The sequence below is a fragment of the Necator americanus genome, chromosome V (assembly GCF_031761385.1).
Source record: "Necator americanus strain Aroian chromosome V, whole genome shotgun sequence".
Taxonomy (NCBI): domain Eukaryota; kingdom Metazoa; phylum Nematoda; class Chromadorea; order Rhabditida; family Ancylostomatidae; genus Necator; species Necator americanus.
In genome coordinates, this window is record NC_087375.1 from 18796022 (window position 1) to 18812125 (window position 16104).

Below are 16104 nucleotides of genomic sequence, written 5' to 3' on the forward strand. Positions count from 1 at the left end.
AATTGATCAGTGAAGGCGAGCGAAGCAATCCCACAGAAAGTCCGAAGTCCGGCTTGAGCCGGACGTTCCGATTAGTATAATATAAAGTTACCTGTCAAAATCCTCTTATAAAGTCCGTACGTCTAACATGACCATGGACATGAGAAGTATGGCAGTCAGAATTAGCCACAAATGCTCAGCCATAATCTCTTGCAAAGTGGAGTTCCACGAGGGATAGTCTTTGTTCCTTTTTTCTCATCTACAGTATCGACTTACCGAATGTGTACAGAACTTGTTCTGATGATAGGGTCCACATATACGCTGAAAACACTATGATTTATGACAGATATTATAATGAGAGATTCTTACTACTAACACCACCGTGAGCGGTCGGTAGCTACTGCTTTCCCTCACGTATCTTCGCATCAGTCGCCTGGACAACCTGATGCTCAAATACCAGTCCATCATGCTGAATCTCCGGATTGGTACTATCAACTGCCGCACCCTGAGCTCCAGGACAAGAATTGCCGCGTTGGAAGAGGCCACAATGGAGGTACCTTTCGATATAATCGGATTATGCAGTACACAAAGAAGAGGATACGAAGTTTTAAAATTACAGCTAAGTGGTCATATGATTTTCTTTTCCGACTCAACAGGGTTTCTGGTCAATAAGAAATGGATTAATTGCTGTTTTTTTCACCCTCTTTGTGACAGAGTCTCATACATCGACATTCTCACAAAAACCAGCCGCTTTCGTGTAATTCAACTGTACGCACCAACGACTGACTATGCCGACAACGAATACGCCGATTTCCTTCAAATTGTTTCTGAAGCACTGCTATCACGCTTCCAAAGTCCTCCACAAATTAGATATTCCACATACAAAGTTGTCGTTGGAGATTTCAATGCTAAAGTCGGATGTGGAGAATTGGGAGAGAACTTTATAGGGCCATATGGTCTAGGAACGCGCAACCGAAGAGGAAACACATTGGCTAGTTTCTGTTCGGAAAATGAGCTTTATCTGATGAATAACCGCTTCCCAAAAAGGCTTACCAGAAAATGGACATGGATATCTCCTAATATGAAAACAAGAAATGCCATCGATTTTGTTTTATCAACGAACCCCTCCATTTTCCTTGACGTGGACATCATCGGTCGGTTCCACTTCGATAGTGATCATCGACTCGTCATGGCAAAAATTCGTCTGCCGTCTCAATTCCATTACTTTCGAAATAACTGCAAATGTAAGACAGTTTTGAATAGATCAATTTTCCGTTCTACTTTAAAACAACTCGCAACTGCCGCCGATCTAAGTAATTATGAGCAACTGAAAGCTACAATAAAAATAGCCGCTACTGTTGCTACATCCAGGACAAAAGAGACCCACATTTCCGATACGACAAGAAAACTGTATGAAATTCGACATCGACTTTTACATAAACAGTCTGCTAAAAACGCTGTGGAATTTTCAATTGTCAGCAAAGCACTGCGGCTCTCTTTGAAAACAGACATCGAGCAGAAACATCTGATGCGATTACATCAAGCAATCTCTAGAAGTGTTAGCCTTCGAAGAGCTCTACAGGCGAACCAAATCTTCACAAGAACATTGACACAACTGAGGAAAGAAGACGGCTCAGTCGCGGGATCTCCTGCTGAAGTCGCCAAAGCAGTCCAAGAATTCTACAGCCAGTTATTCTCCTCAAAAAAAAAATTACCTGCATCAATTCCATGGTATCAACTTGACGATGTGCTACCAATCCTAGCAGATGAAGTAAGCCGTGCGGTGAAGAAAATGAAGCTAGGAAAAGCGCCAGGACCAGATTTGATCACTGCCGAATCACTGATAACGGGATATGATGTGGTCAAAGATTCCTTGATCAAACTTTTTAATGACTGTCTTGAGAGAGAAAAGCTTCCGATTACGCTTTCCGATTCTTCAATACTGTTGTTGTTTAAAAAAGGGGAACAACTTGATATCAACAACTACCGTCCTATTGCACTGTTGTCCGTCATATATAAGGTATTTAGTTCGATCATTTTACAAAGAATGATGGCTTTCCTAAAAATCAACCAACCCATCGAACAGGCTGGCTTTCGACGCAACTTTTCCACTTTAGATCACGTTCACGTCATTAACCAATTGGTAGAGAAAAGCCTTGAGTACAATTTTCCGCTGTACATAGCTTTCGTTGACTACTCGAAAGCGTTTGATTCTGTGGAACATAACATGATATGGACGTCACTACATCGACAAGGAGTTCATCCAAAGATAATTCGTCTTCTTTCGAACATCTACACATCTGCTTCTGTAACATTTGAAATATGTGGTAATCAAGTTCCTATCAACGCTAGACGAGGTGTTCGACAGGGAGACCCAATCTCTCCCTCCCTCTTCACTGCCGTTTTGGAAACCGTCTTCCGTAGCCTAGATTGGAGAAACAGAGGTATCAACATAAATGGGCTCCGTTTAAGTCATCTCAGGTACGCTGATGATGTAGTTCTCTTCGCGCACAAACCACAAGAACTCCAATTAATGCTACAAGAAATGAGCGACAAAAGCCAAATTGTGGGACTAAGAATGAATTTCTCTAAGACTCTTGTCATGACCAATTCCGAAGAAATACCGATCTCAACTGATGGATCTCCTATACATTACTGCAGCAACTTTGTTTATCTTGGTCAATGCATATCCTTTGATAGGAATCTAACAACTGAGCTAAATAGGCGAATTCGCTCTGGCTGGAACTCATTCAACCGATTCCGTTCATATTTCACAAATAGAAGGTTTCCAATGAAATTCAAACGTCGACTTTATACAAAATGTGTGGAACCTTGTCTCCTCTACGGCTGTGAAACTTGGGCTACAAGAAGCAAAGATCTCAAGGCGCTACAGATAGCTCAACGGCAAATAATGACAAGAATGCTCGGTGTAACTCTTCTTATGCATCGTACGAACTTGTGGCTGGAAAATACTGCAAAACTCCCAGATATCAGGGCTAGAGCGATTGAAAGAAAGTGGACATGGGCCAGAAAAATGTGTACTGCAAAGGACAACCGATGGACGAAGATGATTACCGAATGGAGACCATGGATTTGGAAACGACAAGTTGGCCGACCAAAAACAAGATGGAGAGATTCGTTCGTATCGGACTTTGGAGAAACATGGATGCGAACCGCTACTACTGATGTGAGCAGATGGAGACAAAGCATGCAACGACACATTGTAACATTGTGATATCGTTCAATAAATAAATAAATAAATAAATTATAATGAGAACTACTTCGAAGTACGTGCTGCACACTTCAAACATTACTGGCTAAAATGTCTGGCTGGGCTGCTAAATGGGATCCATTAACTACGACAGCTCTCTTGTTATACTTGCAAGTATTTGGCTGAGTATATTATAAACGAAGTAACTCTAAGAGTTTGTGAGAGACTTGGGAATTTTTTTCGTGGAGATCTCAACTTCTTAGAGCATATTGAACATATTATAAGAAAAGCATAATCTTCCCTCTTAAAGCCAAACCTCACTCCACTAATCCAACTATTCTCACCTCTCTGTACAAATCGCCTGTTTGTTCTCATCTTGAGAATGTCTCTCTTATTTGTATATTTGGAGTTCTTCCAGAAGAAAGCACATAGCAAAGCTGGCAAGGTAAAAAACACTTTTACCTTTAGTCGTTCAGAGGAATGTCTCTAACCGTAAGGGTGACTAGTTGTAGTGATCGTCTTAGAAAATTAGTTATGATCAGCATGTGGAAGACGTATACACTCGACCTAGTCTTCTGCTCTCGAGTCTTCAAAAGCGAACCTAGGTTAACGTCCTGAAAATATTAGTATTTCGAGCTACTAATAAAACAACTGGTTTTTTCAACTTACATCACGCAAAAATACAACAACGAAGCTTTGCTCAGATGTTCAGGAACTTCTTCTATAACTGCGAATGGTTTTGGCTCCCACATGTGACTTTGTTAAAGCCGAACACAGTAGAATAATCTGGATGAGTTTGAAGAAAATTGACCTGCGTCGGTGTCTGAATATTGATCTAACTAGATATCTCAGACTCTAGAAACTGTCAGCAGTCTAATCCGTCTCGCACTGTACATAAAATTAGATCGCGGATTTAACCAACGTTACCTCTTGGTTGACTTTTACATTTCTCTATTTCTTACACTCTTTCTCCTGTAGTTATCTTTTTTTTTAACTATCTGCGAGGCTCTACCCCTCTTGACGTATAAAGCCTATTCCACTCACTGAAGCTCATTCAACAACAAGGATAATAATATTTTGCAGGTGTATCTCTCTTTAATTTCTTTCGCAATAGTACATCCTCTCTCAAAGCTGGTTTGATATTTACTGCCGTTTGTCTAGACTGTGGTTTTTAGTCGCTCGAGTATCAAGAAAGTTGGTGAACCTTTTTGCTTAAGATCCTCCATTAGATTCGCCGGATTCCCAACCGCTCCTCGCGTTTGCCCTAAGTTGGTAATCCAAACCCTGATGTATGGATATAACTAACTTTACGGTCTTTTGACGGAATAGATGTCATGAAAGGACTCTCCACTTTCTTGAGTAGGAGAACGACATGTTCGACATGTTATCCGCCACAAAAAGGACAACGCCAGTTTCCACTGACTATAAATTGGCTACCGGTTTTTGTCAATTTTCTGACCCAACAATGTGTGCTTCTTTTTTTCCTTTCTTTTCTGGTGCACCATTGGTGTATGTGAATAAATAAATAAGTGTTCTTACCGCAGAAGTTGTTCCTCTATTCTTGTCGTTCATTAAGCGCAGAAATATTATTGGGATTCCATCGTTGAAGCACGTTGAGAAGACGGTCTCTATGAGGAAAGTACAGAGCAGCTTCGAACCCCAGAAATGCTAGCTGCATAGCAGTCAACCGCTGCCACACTTCTCCTGATAATGAACATTTGTCGAACAACGCGAAGCGTGGCTTTTTTTATCATGGGTGGTTCCTATCGTTTGTCATCCCGCATCAAAATTGAGATTTCTCAGCTCGAGAATCTATCACACACCGGTCGACACAACTAGTGCGGGTTAAATAAAGATTTATTTCTTATTGTTTTTTAAACAACAAAGACGCTAGTAAAATATTCAGTGTATTAGACAAAATTTTTCTCTTCTTTGTCCTCTAAAGTGAACATGGAATGATCTGCCACCATCAAATGACGTGAAAATCATCACGTAAGCGTAAGCGTAAACATAAGCAGCTGCCTGCATGCTTGTATTCACTTTTTCTTGGAAGGGTCTAGCAAACATAAGAGTAACGAACAGGAGTACAGAGGCATACATTAGGGTGGAACACTACAAGTGCAGTTTCTGAAGCTTTCGAATGGTTTCTCATCCCCATTTTACCGCTTTGTGGCACCGGTACATCTATCTGATGTTGTTCGATTCATCTCACTGATTTCTGGGATTTCGTTAGGCGTGACGGAGTAAGGCCATAATTATATAGCATAATGATGGTGTGATGCCATACAGTAACGGCCGTATCACATGTTTGTGTCTGCATTTGTACGAATGTGTTCGCAACAAAATCCTGCAATGAAGAAAAGAACAAAAAACTGCAACGAAAAAAATCCGCGACCGCTCGCTCGTCGACGATGCGCATGCACAAGGGTCGCGTTGCAACTCAAATTGTCTTAAAAAAATGGCATCCTCCAAGCATTTTTTTACGACGACTAGACCGGAACTCCTACATATGTTTAGTAGTCTAGTCTCCTGATAGTCTCCTATGTTTCTTCGGCAGTTGTTTGAGGTGTTGGTCAGAATGCTTAGAAAGCCACCCCCACATCTACTAATAGCATTCCGAATCTATTTTCGCTCCCGAACGCTGGTCAAAAAACAAAAAAGAAGAGGCGTCTGCTGAATAGTGCACAAGTCACAATGTGTTGTCGAAAGCGTAATCCTCTGGCAGAAGCCAGGGCTCGCAGTGCTGAGTAGCAGTGGTGAAAGCGTGCAAATCTACGGGCAAACATTGCTGTGAACAGGATCGCACCTTGTTGTCTCCGAAGAGGAACCGCTCTCGCAAGTATCTTGACCTCGCCCTCAGATCATCTGACCAGGTGTGGCTAGCAGACAATGCTCTCCTTTCTTTTCTTAGGATTATTTTCTTTTGGGGTATCTCTTATTTGCTTGTTTCATAAAGGTACGATTTTGAATTGAGAAACACCAATATTAGCTGAAAAAGAAAAGCCAAAATCAGCTTAAGCATATCTATTCATACTCCCTAAATTTTCGTTCTATTTTACTTTATTATTCATTATTTCAGTGATATTTGCAACCACATTCTAGTTGATACTATCAAGTACCGTTATTTTTAAGCAATTCAAAAAAAAAAACTCAGAAGGACGTACTCGTAAAAGTTTTCTTTCTTGGTTAAAGAGAGCACAGTGATTTTGGTTCAAATCATTATCTTATCTCTAGGAACATGTAGAAGATTTGTCATTAATCGATTACTTTTCGGTAAATCAAAACATTTTAAACACTGGAAGAGATGTGTGGATTAATTTCCATTTTAAGAACCGTTCAATTGATTCTTGTATCCATGAGGAATTTCTTCCATTCAGTGATTACCATAACCTAGTCAATCATTTTTAATTTTCAATGAAAGATAAACGGTTCGAAGAAAACAGAGCTATTGAAAATTTTCTTTCCTAGTAAAAATTAAAGAGTTTTTATGTAACTGTTTTCTGTGCGGAAGATTTTGCGGTAGATTTGCAGATTTTCGGAGGAATCTTGGTACTATTTTTACCACTTTTCAGACTTTTTTCTATACGGGAATATATTATTATTCTGAGTCAAAGAGATTTCTGTTTGGGAATTATCCCTAACAGGTGATGCATTTATCCACAAGGACTGTTAAAGCAGAAGCGCTATATTCATTGCTTATTGTTTATTACTGGTTAACTAAAATTTCTTTAGAGGATATTTTTTCCGTATTCTCCTTATTAGCTCATCTTTATCCGTATCACTATTTTACTATCACAATACATTCACCTCTCGAGTAGTTTTGTTCTTACAAAATCTTTAACTTCCGAGAGGTTTAGTTTTGAAAAAGTATTCTCTCGATGTTTCTACTTATCTTCTAATTTTAAATCCTCCTATCCATCGGAAATCATCATTTACCCAAACACAGTAATCTCAGAACTCTTTTCAGATAGCTCTAAACGCTACTCCACAAGGATAACACCATGACTTCGAGGTAAATGTCATTAATTTTATATCTTTTGCTTAAACAAATAAAGAGGCTGACTTAGAAGGAGGTTGAATGGCATCCCTGACACAATGTCGAATAACACTGTTTGCCTTTCACTTATGAACATTGTTTGCTCACATTTCAAAGACACTTTGCACGTATTCTGCACCGGAAAAGACTATGGAAAATTATTTCGAAGCTACAAGAAACACTCGTAGACTGCTAGTAAGTCGATTACAAACCAAATGAACGGAAAACTGCATTCATTCGAAATGTTCCTTCTTTTCGGGACCAAATTTGTGTGTCAATGGGGAAAGAGGTTCCTATCGTCCAGCACACACAAGGGTTCTGCCCAGTACCGGCACAATATGCTCAGGTCCTATGGCGAAGTTCGAGTATCTCTGGGAGCCTCTTTCTGCGCTCTCGTGTCACTGAATGGGATTCTTCTTCGTGTCCTACCGAAGATTTATCCACTTTTTCCAGTAGTGTTATATTAAATACAGTACAGCGAACAAGTGTTTGCCGTAGAATTGTTGCTATGCAAAAATTCAAGTTCATAGGATCTCCACATATTTGTTTTACATCACGATCGTATGACTACCTCTAAACATATTTAGTTTGTCTCATGGCGCACAGAAGAAACAAAACTTAACTGACTGTTAATTTTTTGCGAAATAAAGTGGTACTCTGAACCGCAAATATTTTGACTTTGAAAGTGATAAAGATTTAATTACTTCACGTTAGAAGAGCTGAAAAACCTGAAAAGTGTTTTCTGAGGCTAGTAAAAATAAGCAAATTTCCATTAACATAAGTTTTAATACATGCCTTCGGACCACTCTCACTATCCTTAACAAAACTCCATTCGTTCATGATTGATTACTTGTAGAACGCTATGGTTCATCACGCTTCTGTCTATAGTGGCAACGGTTTTTCCAAAGCCTCAAATGGAAAGCCGCAATGTGAGGATAGGAATTGTCCCCATATTTGATGGTAATTATTCCTAAATCGTCAGTTTTTGAGTTAGACTCTAAGTAGTGGTCTTTCTATTATTTCCTTATTTGATCGTACATGCGTCTGGACGACGTAGTAAAAGGTGTCCTGTACAGCTAGCTTTGTATTTTCTCACGCTTCATGTAAACTATAAGATCAAAGAAAGTGAAGAAAAACCACAAAAAATGGAAGTTTTTTTTCTGACGTGGAAAAACAGTGAACACTATAACACGCTGTCAGCAATGCTGTCGGATATATTTTCACTCAGACTCCTTTCTCTTTTTCAGGAAGGACCACGAACGAACCGATCACGTTTACATTCACAACAGCCCGACCATCACTCGGATCGACGGTATATCCAGACCGCCACAATGTTCGTGATACTGATATGTCCTGACTTATGTTCTGACTTAGTTTACTTCAGATCTTTCAGGATGCCCGAATACTGCCAACTCTCAGCCCGCTAAATCACAAGGAGTCTCTCGTACAGACTAACTATCACGTCTTCAATGACAAATGGCAGTACACCCGTTCTCAGACACCAAATCCTCTGCAAACATTCACTACGCCCATTTACAACCAGGCACAGTACTACGTGAGCGGTGCAGCCATCAACGCTTTTAATCAAAAACCAGCTCATTTGTTCTTGAGTTTACCTGAGAGCAGAACAAACAGTTTTTGTATCTGCCGCGCATCCAAACAAAACCGGGTCAGTGTTAATGGATCATGAGGGTGACTCTCATTCGCAAAAACAAACCAAACTCAGGATCCGTTCACCATACCACATGTTTTTAAAGTACGTCTATGGAACTTTTCGGTTCGGGGATCTCTCTACTTGGAGATATGGTTTGCAAAGTAGATAGAGAGAATCGCAGCGGAAACAAGAAACATCTCTACAACCAAGAACCACGTAGGCAGCGGGTAAATAAAACTGTAAAGTGTCTGTTGTTAATCAATCCGCTTAAGATGCGCCACCACTGTAATTCAGAATCGTTTGATGTTTACGAACGTGTAATTGGCCTATACTATGACTTTCGAAAGCTTTGGGATATGTCAAGTCAGTGTTTTTATCCTTCAGATAAGTCTGGCTCCAATTTATCGACCCGAAGGGATGAAGGGCCTGGTGAGCACTAGGTCGGATTAGAACCTACGATTGATCGTGTAGGAAGTGCAACCTCTTACAGACATTCTAGGTAATGGGTAGCAAGATTTATTCAGCCGACGAGGTAGAGGCCCCTCACATCTGTACGAGAAATGAATCCCAGTGTACGCACATTCATTTCGTCATCTGGTTGTTCTAACTTTGATCATGTTTCAGCATCGAGTGCATAATACTCAGAGACTGTATGTAAATCTAATATAGATTGGACCTAGGAGTGTTAAGAGTTATTTCGGTAGGAGAAATGAAAGTTCTGATTTCAGTGTTTGGTGGGATTGTCTTCTGCTTAGAAGCGTTAGGACTTCCAAACCACGATGTTATCTACTAGTGAAAAAAAATTAAAATCCTTAAATTTCCCGGAAAGTTGCTCTTAAAGGCATCAACCCACGAACCTGAGGTGGCGCGGATTTCAGGTGGAGTGTTCGCATACAGCAAAGCAGATTATGGGGGGGGGGAGGGGGGTGATTCCGTCCATTTCTTCCTAATTGCGGCGCGTGCACAAGGCTGGCGCGCTCCAGTCGAACTCCTTGTAGAAAATAGTGCGTCAGAACATCCGAAGCCGTATCTTCCGTGCCGTTTTTACGGCATTTAAGAAGAAATGGACGGAATCTCCATAATCTACGATCGCTGTTGAGTGACCTCCAGCAAGCCGCTCTGTTCAGAGTGCTGCGATATTTGCATGCGCCGTTTGCTGCTTGGCAGAAAACGCGCGTCAGAGGACGTGCCGTCATCAGCCTCGAAAACTACACCTTATACTATGGCATAACCCACCTAAAACCCGTACCACCTCAGATTCGTGGGTTGGTGCCTTGAAGAGGAATCGTCGATGCCATCAGTTTACGTGACAAAAGACAACCTCTTTAATGCCAGAAGAGCAGTGCCAACGGAAAATAACCACTCTTAAATTACAGAATTACAGCTCGACTACGTCTTGACAAGGGACATCCTCCAGATATCCGAAAATCTAGAGTCGCTCAATCTGAATGTTTGCTAGACTCTGCTCACACACCCTTCTGTGAAGTAGAGAAAGAAACCTGGGACAATAGTTTTTCCGTAGTAGGAGGGAGGAGATTTCACATACTCGGCGTCGAAATATGTTGCAATGAGCAACCATGCGCTGTCGATTGGAAAAAAGGAAGAGAGCGTGTAGAGCAACAGCGTGAATTGCTGTCGCGTCGTGCTTGTTTAGCTGAACACACTCGTCGTCGACCTTGTGTCCAACATCCTTTATAGCTCATTCTTTTCCAAATAACTATATAACATGTTTTCAGCACGACTTTTCTAAGGAGATTCGGATAGAACAGTAGCAAGCTTGCAAACGTATTTTACTTTCAATTCGATGTTACATTTCAGAGAGCAATACAAGCTGGACTTATTTCTGCTCAGCGGAGCTCCAACAATTCTCCTTACAAAACATCGTGGATGCAGATCGGTGACAGCTGGAACCAGGTAGGTGTAGGTTTGATGACTGTTCGTTTTTCGACGCTATTCCTTAACTTGAAAAAAGCTAGATGCTTCATTGGGGAAATCGCACGCTCGCTGTTCCATTGCCTTGAACTTTCCTGAAAGAACGAAATCCAAAGTCTCTGTTCAGCATTGCATAATTTTCTTCAAATCTTACCAGATTCTGGTGGCAGTTCTAAAAATGAGTAAGACGACTGTAGCTGTAGCGGTAAACATCGTGCGAGAAGCTTACTTTTATAGCATAACAGCTCGCGAGGCAACAAACTATTTTTTTCATAGACAGCAAGAGAGGGTGCACCGCAATGATGGTAGGTCATTACTACGTTTGTTTGCTGTCGATTGTTCGATACGGCACAATCAAAGCTTATTATTTATTCTTCTTACTTTTTACTAATTTATTCTTCATTGTCAGGAAAGCATTACAAGTAAAGAGTACTGTCTACTCGCACATTTGCACTTTGAATACATTGCTTTTGGTGATTGAGTAAACAAAGGCCTAAAATCTACAATCCAACATTCAGATGAAAAGCACTCTAATTTCATCTGGGATCGAAAAAGATTGGCGCAGTCTCTGGGGAAAACTGACAGGCTAGTGTAGTCATGGTTTTATATCTCAACAGACGGTTGCACCACAGTCAAATCTTAAGGAGCGATGGAGCCATTCATATCAGAGATCAGCGACCAGTTGGGAAGAATAGCAAATATTTTTCTAAAACAACAAAAAGCGCGATTTGAAAGAGAGGTACGGATTGTTTTCAGTGTGGTTCCACTTTTTACGGAAATTACTGCACCGGCCTTATTGTAGTTTATCATCTTCTTAGTAATTCGGCCTTTTCCAGCTTGAGCGACAAAACTTGCATCCGTTTCGGTTATTTCGAGAAGAACGCTCGCAGGTAGAAGAGTAATTTGCTTTTCTGGATAAAAACTTCTGTTGGAGACAGAAGTTCAAATACGGTATTTCAGAAGACGCTCTCAAATCTGGTAGAGGACAAGGATTCTGTCAAAGTTTAACGCAGTTTTAATAATGTATTGTTTTTTTTTGCATATAAAGGGCATGTACATGTGATTTTATCTCATCGCTTCTTATCTAGACAATTAATATCTCATTATCTTAGAACGTATAAATACAGACCCTTGTGCCTGTCCGGACGAAGAAAAAATGCACTAAAATGGTACACAAACTTTCCTTTTAGGCATCCATGCTTAGTCTGCTTCAGCGGCCGCGTCGCGGGCACTAAGAGTCGCATTAAGAGTTCACTCATTAGTCGCAAGGAAGCGAATATATTTTGTATAGTTTTGGATTCTTTTTTATCTGTGATTAGGATCTAAGCCCTAGTCATGCCTTTCTGATGTTTACGTCCAGCCTGGCATCTCAGATATACCGCCCTTGTTTTTAATAATTCGATATTTAGGGATGTTTGAAAATAATGGACAATGTCCACTATTTTCCTTTTCCTTTCTTGTTGGGATTTTCTCTACGTTCCTTTTGCAATCGATTTCTGACAATGTTGCCTGGTTTGGAATTGAGTAACAGCATCAAAACCTTGAAAATAGGCATCCTAACCATCGATGTGAAATCTGAATCTTTTGCTACATATTAGATCGATTCCAATAAATTGACTTCAGATCAACTGGAATGACTTACTCGGGACCTAATACTGCACTCCAATATCACAGACTTTAAAACTCCTTCATAAACTCATTTTAACGAAGAATTAAAGGGAGGTGTGTTCGGGCCCGATGTTTGTAGATCGTTCAGCGGATCCACATGAGAAAATGTTGCAAGAGCCGTTGGAAGCACAAGAGAATAAACTGTTTTTTTCGTAATATAAAGATTTTAGATAAGTTCGTAGAAAGAGATGCTTCTCTAACAAGCATTGGGCCCAAATTATTTTGATTTTGCACAAGTTTGTAAGGACATCCGCGTTTCTTTTCAAGGAAGTATGTGTTGCTTCTCCCTTCAATATGTGTTCTTGATCTCTGTGAGATAACAGAAACTTTTGTTATTTCACAGAGATCAAGAAAAATTTAAAAAAAAAACGAATTCTGTCGTATTCGTACAGATACGTATGATTCTCCTTATTAACAAAATTATAATACTACAATAGAGTCACTACGTCTCAAGGATCTTACTTTCATACGGACCAGCTTTTTTTCTGAGAACTTCCTTCTTACGACCGAGTGCTGGCTATGAAAAAAATACTAAGACTGGCATTTCTTGAAATCTCATAATTTGGAGAATGAATGCCTTAATCGGCGTAATGAGAGTGTGTCTTTCTTGAAAGATAACAACAGGAATAAATGTGGCATTCGAATGTTACTTAGTGCAAGACCGGTAAGAAAAGACTTAAAGCAGTTGCAAGGCGAATTAACTTAGAATTGAACATTTTGATAAATTCTGATAAAGACGCATTTTTGAAGCTCAACGAGGAATTAAAATGCCACACAACAACTATAAAAAACTTTCACAAAAAAGAAACTAAAGCTCTGAGAAAGAAAGAAAGCAAATGGGAAAAAATGGGCGTGAAAGATGGTCTAACATTGTTCATTAATGAGAGCTATTTTTCTGAAATATTGTAACACATCAGCGAATAGAAATAAGCTATACTAAAACTTTGCTCAATGCTCGAAAAAGTCCTGGAAAAGTGGTCTGCGCTGAAATAAGCAGCTATCTCTCAGTAGCCTGAAAACTCAGTCTCAGAAAGTATCAGTGCTCCTTTCATTGCGAAAACTGCTTTTGGGATCGTTTATTAACTTATACGTTTTTAAAAATACTTCATCTCTCTCCTTTCCTAATTCTGTATTTTGAAGTGTTTCCTCTCCGAATCAATTTGCTCTCAATTGAAAAAAAAACCGTTGAAACATTTTACTAACTCGCTCACCTTTTGTTGACGTCGCAACAATCCAACCTTGTCAAGCACCTTTTACTGCTTTCTGACTCAATCCAGCAATTGGACGCCACAAGACTCACCCCGTTCGCTTGCCTTCTGACGGCTGTGCAAGACTCTGATGTTACCGGTCTAAATACCTAATACCTCGGTCTCTTAAGAAAGGAAAAGGAAAGAAATCTCCATTAAGAAAGGAGACGAATTTTGTAACGCTTGCATGAGTAGAGTCAGACCCTGGTGCATACATGCAAACAGATACAAACGCACAGACACATCTAGCTGCATCAGGAAATCTTCCAATCCTAAGCTGCGTCGTACACTTCGACTTGTAACTATGGGACCTACTGTTGACTGAAGATTTTTTTTTTGTTAAGCGGCTAGGACCTTTAATCGGATAAATCACGTTCGGTCTTCCTGTTCTGAAAAAGGCGAACCCGCCAAAACGTTAGCTAATAATTAAGGCTTATAACAATCTCTTATAGGTTGAACTTAAGAGCAACTAAATTATCCTGCCGAGGTTTATTGAAAGTCGTTCACTGAGAATAAAAATAATCCTGCTGTCAGGTCCCCTTCAGATCCCACCAGACAATGAAGCGTAACTGCCATAATGCTCGTACCAAAATTTAATGCACCATTTCCAAACAACTTCTCGTTGCCTGGAATGAAGAATGAAATACGTGTATGTATTCTATTTACATTTCACTAGTGAGCCACTGTTCGACAGTTGAGTCGTAAGTCAACCAGCGATTTTTAACCTTGGATTTTTGGTGTTCTTTTTTTTAGTTTTATTTCATTTTAATAAGTTTGTCGGCTGCAGTGTGTTTACTAGTGGGTTCGTAAATGGAACGCTATAAAGGGTTAAATAAATGCAGAAAATCAAAGATGAAGTATGTTATTAAGATGGTAAGAGTTAAGAGTTTAAAATGAAAAAAAAATCCTCCTTACAATCTAATTTTACTTCCCCTGATCTAATGCCTTTTGTTAGTGGATGTTGCATATTCTTCAGTACCACTGTTTGTAATAGTGAAAACCGACTAAGACTGGATCTTTAAAATGTTTGTCATGATCCGAGAAGGACAGAAAAGACAAAAGCGAAGTAATGAAAGGATCTGGCCTGAAAACAGAAATTAGGTCTTCTTGAAAGATCAACACGTGCGGTGGAAAATTCCTATTATAGTAACACAGTCCATTCTGTTGAACATTACTCATGTTCGCGACTATAATTAGTCTTTTTACCAATGAATACCGAATCAGTGAAATATGTTGCTCGATCAGAAACGCCAGCAGGTATTCGCTTTCTTCCTGTGCTAGCAAAGATAGATTCTCTTTCGTTTTTAGAGGAACCTGGGACATTGTCGAAAGATTCTCTAGCAACTAACTATGCGTTTCTCACTCGGATCAGCAAAGGTCAATAAAAATGAGGAAACACCAAAACAAAAAGGCACAACTGCAGAACGACTTGACACAAGTTTTTTCTTTCTTTTTTGAACTTAGGATTAACTACTTCTTCAAGAAAGCGAGGATTTCTTCTACTCTTAGATCAGCAATATATGAGATCACCGCAGAAGCAACCAAATTTCCCTTCCTCTTCACAAGTGGGTAGCGATGCTCTCGTTCAAAAAATCCTGGATAGACGAGACATTTCTTCGAAGGGTTGTTACATCGATGGGACTTTGATAAACATAGATGAATTCGAAATTACTAAATAATTTATCCCGAAGAAACATAAAAAAGCTAAATCTCACATCTAACGATGAAACATCCATTCTTTTCACAGATATATTCGGATGTAAACGCCAGAAAGCCGGGTGCAGTTGCCCTCGAAGCGGCGCGGTGCAAGCGGTACAGTTGGAATCGAAGTGGGACCATCGCGAAGTGCAGCGATGGTCCCAGCATTGGTCCTCCCGATAATAACGGCTACGTCCATTGCACTCCTTCAAGCACCTCGGTTTCGTGTCCTTTTGATCTTGGCATTTTCTCTTCAAATGTAGTGCACTTCAATGAAGCTGCTGGAAAGATTGCGTCAGCTCCGGACAGAACGACTTTACAGGAAATGCTGAATCCCAACATTGCATTTTCTTGCATATATTGGAATACATTTGCAATAGAATTTACACACTGGAGATTTCCCAACTTCTCGGAGAGAATGACTTAACGGATACAAACATGCAGCAAGCGGGGTGCTGCAAAACAAAAACGTGTGTTGCTTTCACAGTTTCATTCGTGTGTCCCTTGTTTCAAGAAAAACTATATAAATGGTGATGAATTTGAATGATGTAGGGTTTTGTAGATGTTTCAGAACATCTATTATGTTAACCCTACATCATTTATTGTTCCAGAACATTGGTGAAGCTTTTTGGAGCTTCCAGTTGAGCAATTTTCTCTAAGAACATACTTGATTCAGAGG

The 16104-nt window shown here is 39.9% G+C and overlaps 3 protein-coding genes across 5 annotated transcripts; 2 read left to right on the forward strand and 1 right to left on the reverse strand.

The window, feature by feature from the left end:
* Window positions 1-424: 424 nt before the first annotated feature.
* On the forward strand, window positions 425-3214 carry RB195_014372 (uncharacterized protein; the record flags this gene model as incomplete). Of its 2 annotated transcripts, none has more annotated exons than XM_064204616.1 (1): window positions 425-3214. In XM_064204616.1, the coding sequence occupies one exon, from the start codon at window positions 425-427 to the stop codon at window positions 3212-3214; it is 2790 nt and encodes a 929-aa protein (XP_064060497.1). The 2 variants fall into 2 exon arrangements, with proteins under 2 accessions (XP_064060497.1, XP_064060498.1); XM_064204617.1 differs by having other exon boundaries at window positions 446-3214.
* Window positions 3215-3670: 456 nt separating this feature from the next.
* Window positions 3671-11820, forward strand: RB195_014373 (uncharacterized protein; the record flags this gene model as incomplete). 2 transcript variants are annotated; one of them, XM_064204618.1, is made up of 9 exons in its annotated part: window positions 3671-3795; window positions 8083-8186; window positions 8474-8559; window positions 8620-8781; window positions 10699-10794; window positions 11331-11397; window positions 11457-11551; window positions 11649-11702; window positions 11773-11820. In XM_064204618.1, the coding sequence occupies 9 exons, from the start codon at window positions 3671-3673 to the stop codon at window positions 11818-11820; spliced, it is 837 nt and encodes a 278-aa protein (XP_064060499.1). The 2 variants fall into 2 exon arrangements, with proteins under 2 accessions (XP_064060499.1, XP_064060500.1); XM_064204619.1 differs by lacking the exon at window positions 3671-3795 and adding an exon at window positions 7192-7202.
* A 430-nt stretch (window positions 11821-12250) lies between these two features.
* RB195_014374 (uncharacterized protein) lies at window positions 12251-15593 on the reverse strand (the record flags this gene model as incomplete). Its single annotated transcript, XM_064204620.1, has 3 exons — window positions 12251-12352; window positions 14280-14353; window positions 15443-15593. The coding sequence occupies 3 exons, from the start codon at window positions 15591-15593 to the stop codon at window positions 12251-12253; spliced, it is 327 nt and encodes a 108-aa protein (XP_064060501.1).
* Between the last annotated feature and the right edge of the window lie 511 nt (window positions 15594-16104).